Raw genomic sequence first — 4774 nt, 5'->3', positions numbered from 1 at the left:
ATTAGTCAATTTTTTAAAATTATTTTATTTATTTTAAATTCTATATTCTATATTCTAAATCATAAATACTTAACGTTAAATCTTAAATTATAAATATAAATTTTAAAATTAATTAATTAAAAATTAATTTTTTATACTTTTTTAAAATAATATTTGTAGTCTCTGTGTATCTTGTTTCCATGGTTTACTTGGTTATTTTGTCCTATCTATAGAAACAAGCTCAAACCTCAATATTTAAAAAAAAAAAAGAAACATTTATAATATTCATCATACTTTTAGAGATATATATGTTAGCTATGAAAAGTAAACTACTTTAATAGTGAGCAAATTAATGTAAGCCGCCAATTTCATCTTAATTAGTTTCGAGCATATATTTGTAGAAGAAAAATAAATTTCACGATACTTTTATTTTTTATTTAATCCAAAATATTAATTTTTAAAAAGCTGAAAAGTCAATGGTTCCTAAATTTTTTGGCAGAAATTTTAAAAGAAATATTATAATAAATAAATAAAAGGACAAAAAGGTAAAATATGTTGTATCATTGTATGAGCACACAATGCATATAATATTAGCTCATTAATTTGTTTACTAATATTTTTTTTGCTTTTAGGCCAATGATGAGATTTAATTTTTGCCTTCATCTTTGGAGATATATATAATTCCATAATTTATCTTTATTTTTAGCGTTATTATTTGGCACAAAAAATCTAAACATAAACAGGATAGTCTAGATACCAAAAAGAAAAGAGTAAAATATATTTTTTGTTTCTAATGTTTATAATTTTTTAAAAAATATTTTTAATATTTAATTCATTCAATTTTATTTTTAATGTTTTTGATTTGTTTAATTTTGTTCTTAATATTTTTTATTTATGTCAAAACTATTCTTAGAAATTTTTAATTTTATCTCCAATATTTTACATGAAATTAACGTCTAAGAATAATTTTGACTCAAATTAAAAATATTAAGGATAAAATTAAATATAACTAAATATTAGAGATATTTTTGAATAAAATTGTAAACGTTAAGAACAAATTAAAAAACATACTTTATTCAAAAGAAAAAAAAACATGATAGCTTGAAAAATTGATCGTATAAAACTACATGTATCCTTATGAGCGACAAAAACAAACAAAAATTAAAAAATTATAGAAAGTTTGTAATACACAATAAAAATAATAAAGTAATGTTATTGATTTATAAATATCAGAGTAAGTTAGTAAAATAATTTTTTCTTTTGATAATACAAAAGCATACATTGTGTATATCTTCATTGAGGCTAATTTTTATTGTCAATTTTTAATTTTGACTAATAAATTTAATCAAAAAATTTCTTAAAACTCCTTGTATGATAGATCATTATATGAAAAAATTAATTATTTGTGTATGTAGAAGTAAAAAAAAAATTGTATATTAAAAAAATTTTTTTTCTTATTTTAAACTTTAATTTTATCTACTTATATAAAAAAAAGACTAGAGTGAATAGAAGAAGTGGAACTATATATATATACATATATATATATATATATATATATATATATATATATATATATTTTGAGGGGGCCAAAATTTCTAAAAATACTAAATCTGAATAGAGAAAAAAAAAAAAAAAAGACTAGACGGAATGAGAGAAGTGGTTCTTGAACTAGTGGATTATTAGCATGAGATTTCAACCAACTAAGCTACTATACTCTCTCATGTGAATCTAGTCATTTTTTTATAAAAAGTTTGAGGAGTCATAATAACCTTCCATTATTCAAAAACTCAAATTAAAGCGCTCATGATGTGTAATTGATGGCAGGACGAGAGAGTGAGAGAGCGGGGTGGGAAAACACCGGGCGGGGTAGAACTAGGCAATCACTACAACTAGGTAAGGATCCAAGGGTTTGGAATCGCGAACAGTATCTTCGTTTGGAACAGGAATCCTTCACTATCTTTGTGGACCGATTACCCAGTGATATCTCAAAGCACGAATTGTTTGAGTTGTTTGGATGGACGGGGAGAATCAATGACATCTACCTCTCAAGGAAAACGAAGAATGGTATTGTTTATCTGTTTGCGTTCATAAGGTATACAACGAAAGGAGGGGCTTTGAAAGCAATTACGGACATGAACCACATGCGTTTAAGGGGAAAGGAAATCTTTGTGGGGGAGGCTAAATATAGAAGAGACATATCAAAGCAACAGAAGGTGAGGGACGTCGAAGCACCGCCGAGGAGAGCGATTGATAGCGTAGCCGGAAGAGGAGACGATCATGGTAAGATTGAGCAAAATCTGGATGAAAGGAGGAGTGCAAATGAAGATGAGGGTAATTGCGGTAGTAGTTCCGATCACTCCGGGGATCGCTTGATAAAAATGAAATCGATGGACACTATTCTTGATGCCCACGGGAATGGTGGGATGAAGGAAGTGGAAGTCTCAGTGATACCGGATAATTTGGTTTGGCTGCAGAAGAGTCTCATAGGGAGTGCCACAACAGCTATTGACTATCGTTTGTTGAGAGAAATAGCAAGTACAGAGTGGCCTAACGTAGTTAAAGTGTGTGATATGGGGGCGTACAAAGCCATGTTGATCTTTGATAGTGCTACTAGTTTGGAAAAGGCACTTGGTGCTGGTCTGGACAGTCTACTGCAATTCTTTGTTAGTGTGAGCCGATGGGAGGAGCATGTGCGCTGCGATAAGAGAAGAGTGTGGCTTGAGTGCATCGGACTTCCGCTACAAGTTTGGTCGAAAGATACGTTCTATAAGCTTGGAAGGCTGTGGGGTGATGTGGTGTGTTGTGATGAGGATACAATTTCTTGTTCGTCATTTGGCGCTGGACGAGTCCTGATAGATACGTGCAGCTTTGATGTCATTCATGAATGGGTTCGTGTTATGGCTGGAACGATGGGTTATGATATCTTGGTCACAGAAAAGGGAAGCAATGCATCTCGGGTAGCAGGGCAGGTGATGAAAGATGGCTCGGCGGGAACCCGTGGTTTTTCAATAGGAGCTGGTCATTCAGCTGGGGACAATTTAAGACATGCTGATGGTTATCAGAGTCACCTGCAGCGGCTGGGGTGGGATGCAGGGGCGGAATTGCTGGCTTTGGCGGTTAGGGAGGACGATCAGCAGAGGGGTAGAGTCGTCATTCTCCCAGAGGATTTGAATGAGTGGAATAACGGATTTTTAGCTTCTAAAACGGTAACAGCAGTAAGTAAGGAATTTAATTCCAATGAGAAATTTGCTGATCCTACGGGATTCCCGGCTATCAGTGAGGAGATTGAATCAGAACAGACTATATCCTGGGATTATGATAGAGGTTATATAAGGGATGGGGCTGGTTTATTGAGTAAGGCTGAAAGGGGCTTGGAAGGCATCAAGCCCAATAATCATAATCATAAAACTAGCTCTGAGGCCCACTTTACACATACAAAAGCCAAGGCTGTGCGCTTGGGCCATCACCAAAAAGCCCAAAACCCAACTCCTCATGCTGTACCGGGTGGGGACTGGGTCAGAGGTAGGCTGGCGGTGATGGGTTCAATGGAGCGGGCAGAGGGTTACGCGGGTGGGGAACCGAGCTGGGGGTTTGGCCAGGTCAAAGATGGCACTGGCATCACCATCGACGGGAGCATGCCGGCGGGATTGAAGAAGCTCTCGATGACCAAGGGGGTGGGAGGGAGGGGGTGCCAGGCCGCGGATGGCAATGGTGGACAACCCCGAGCGATGACCCCTGGAGACGATGTTGATGGGGACCACGCGCCGCTGGTGACGATGATTAACATCGATAAAGGGAGGGGGAGCCACGGAGTGGAGATTGACGACGGCCAGGCAGCGTCGTGGAAACCTGCAATGGGCATTGGTAGGGAGGAGGCAGCGCGGGTGCAGATGGGAAATGGGGATGAGCCTGGGTTTGCTGGGACGAGACAAGTCCTGGGTAGAAGAGTCGTAGGGGGGGCTCTCGCTGGTGGGAGGACTGAGGGAAGTGCAATGCGGGACCGAACAGGGATGCTCGTGGTTTGGTCTAGAGAGAGCTCTGCCTCGGGTCTTGGTGAGTACGGTGATTTTGTTGATCGCCTTAACACAGGACAATGCGATGAGGCTGGGTCCGAAGCAGTTGAGGCTCACGAAGTAGTGGCAGAGTCTGAGTTAGAGGAGGATGACAAAGTGGAGGGTTCAAATGGCGTGGAGTTTAACAGTTGTGATGCTGGGAGTGAAGCGATCTCAGAAACGCCAAACAAAAGAGCTAAGGAAATGTGCGAAAACAGGAAGGCATGGGAGCTTGCTGTGGAGTCTGGAGCAGTGCAGTATGATGAGGAGGATGACATAATGGCGATACTGCAAGAACAAAATGAAGCAATTGCTAAGAAGAAAAAACTAGCGAAGCAGAAGGAAAAAGCAAGGAGAAGTCGCCCGAAAAATCGAAAAAAGGTGTGTATAAATGTGTTAAAATGAATTTTAGCTCTTGGAATATTAGGGGGTTGGCGGGAGTAGGAAAATTCAGTATGGTAAAGAACTTTAGGCGGAAATTTAATCTGAGTATGCTAGGCTTGTTAGAGACAAAGAAAGCAGCTTTGACTAAGTTTGAAGTAGCCCAACTTTGGGGAAATGATGCAGTTAAGTGGGAGTTTGTAGGAGCGGAAGGGGCGTCGGGAGGTATGCTGTTGATGTGGGATGAAGCAATGTTTAAGATGCATAACTGTTATAAAGGGGATAGATACTTATGTGTGGATGGTGTGTTGTTGAATAATAACTTCCATTGTGCTTTCTGCCTAGTATATGGTGCACATGTG

The 4774-nt window shown here is 37.9% G+C and overlaps 1 protein-coding gene across 1 annotated transcript; it reads left to right on the top strand.

Annotated features, from left to right (window-relative positions):
- The first annotated feature begins 1796 nt into the window (after window positions 1-1796).
- LOC148568806 (uncharacterized) lies at window positions 1797-4436 on the top strand. The gene has a single exon (XM_088484788.1). The coding sequence runs from the start codon at window positions 1797-1799 to the stop codon at window positions 4434-4436; it is 2640 nt and encodes an 879-aa protein (XP_088340914.1).
- The last annotated feature ends 338 nt before the right edge of the window (window positions 4437-4774 follow it).

This window comes from Arachis ipaensis, chromosome B4 (genome assembly GCF_059453495.1).
Source record: "Arachis ipaensis isolate K30076 ecotype BB chromosome B4, ASM5945349v1, whole genome shotgun sequence".
In the NCBI taxonomy this organism is placed as follows: Eukaryota; Viridiplantae; Streptophyta; class Magnoliopsida; order Fabales; family Fabaceae; genus Arachis; species Arachis ipaensis.
Note: the sequence above shows the minus strand (reverse complement) of the source record. Positions and strands in the feature narration are given on the sequence as shown.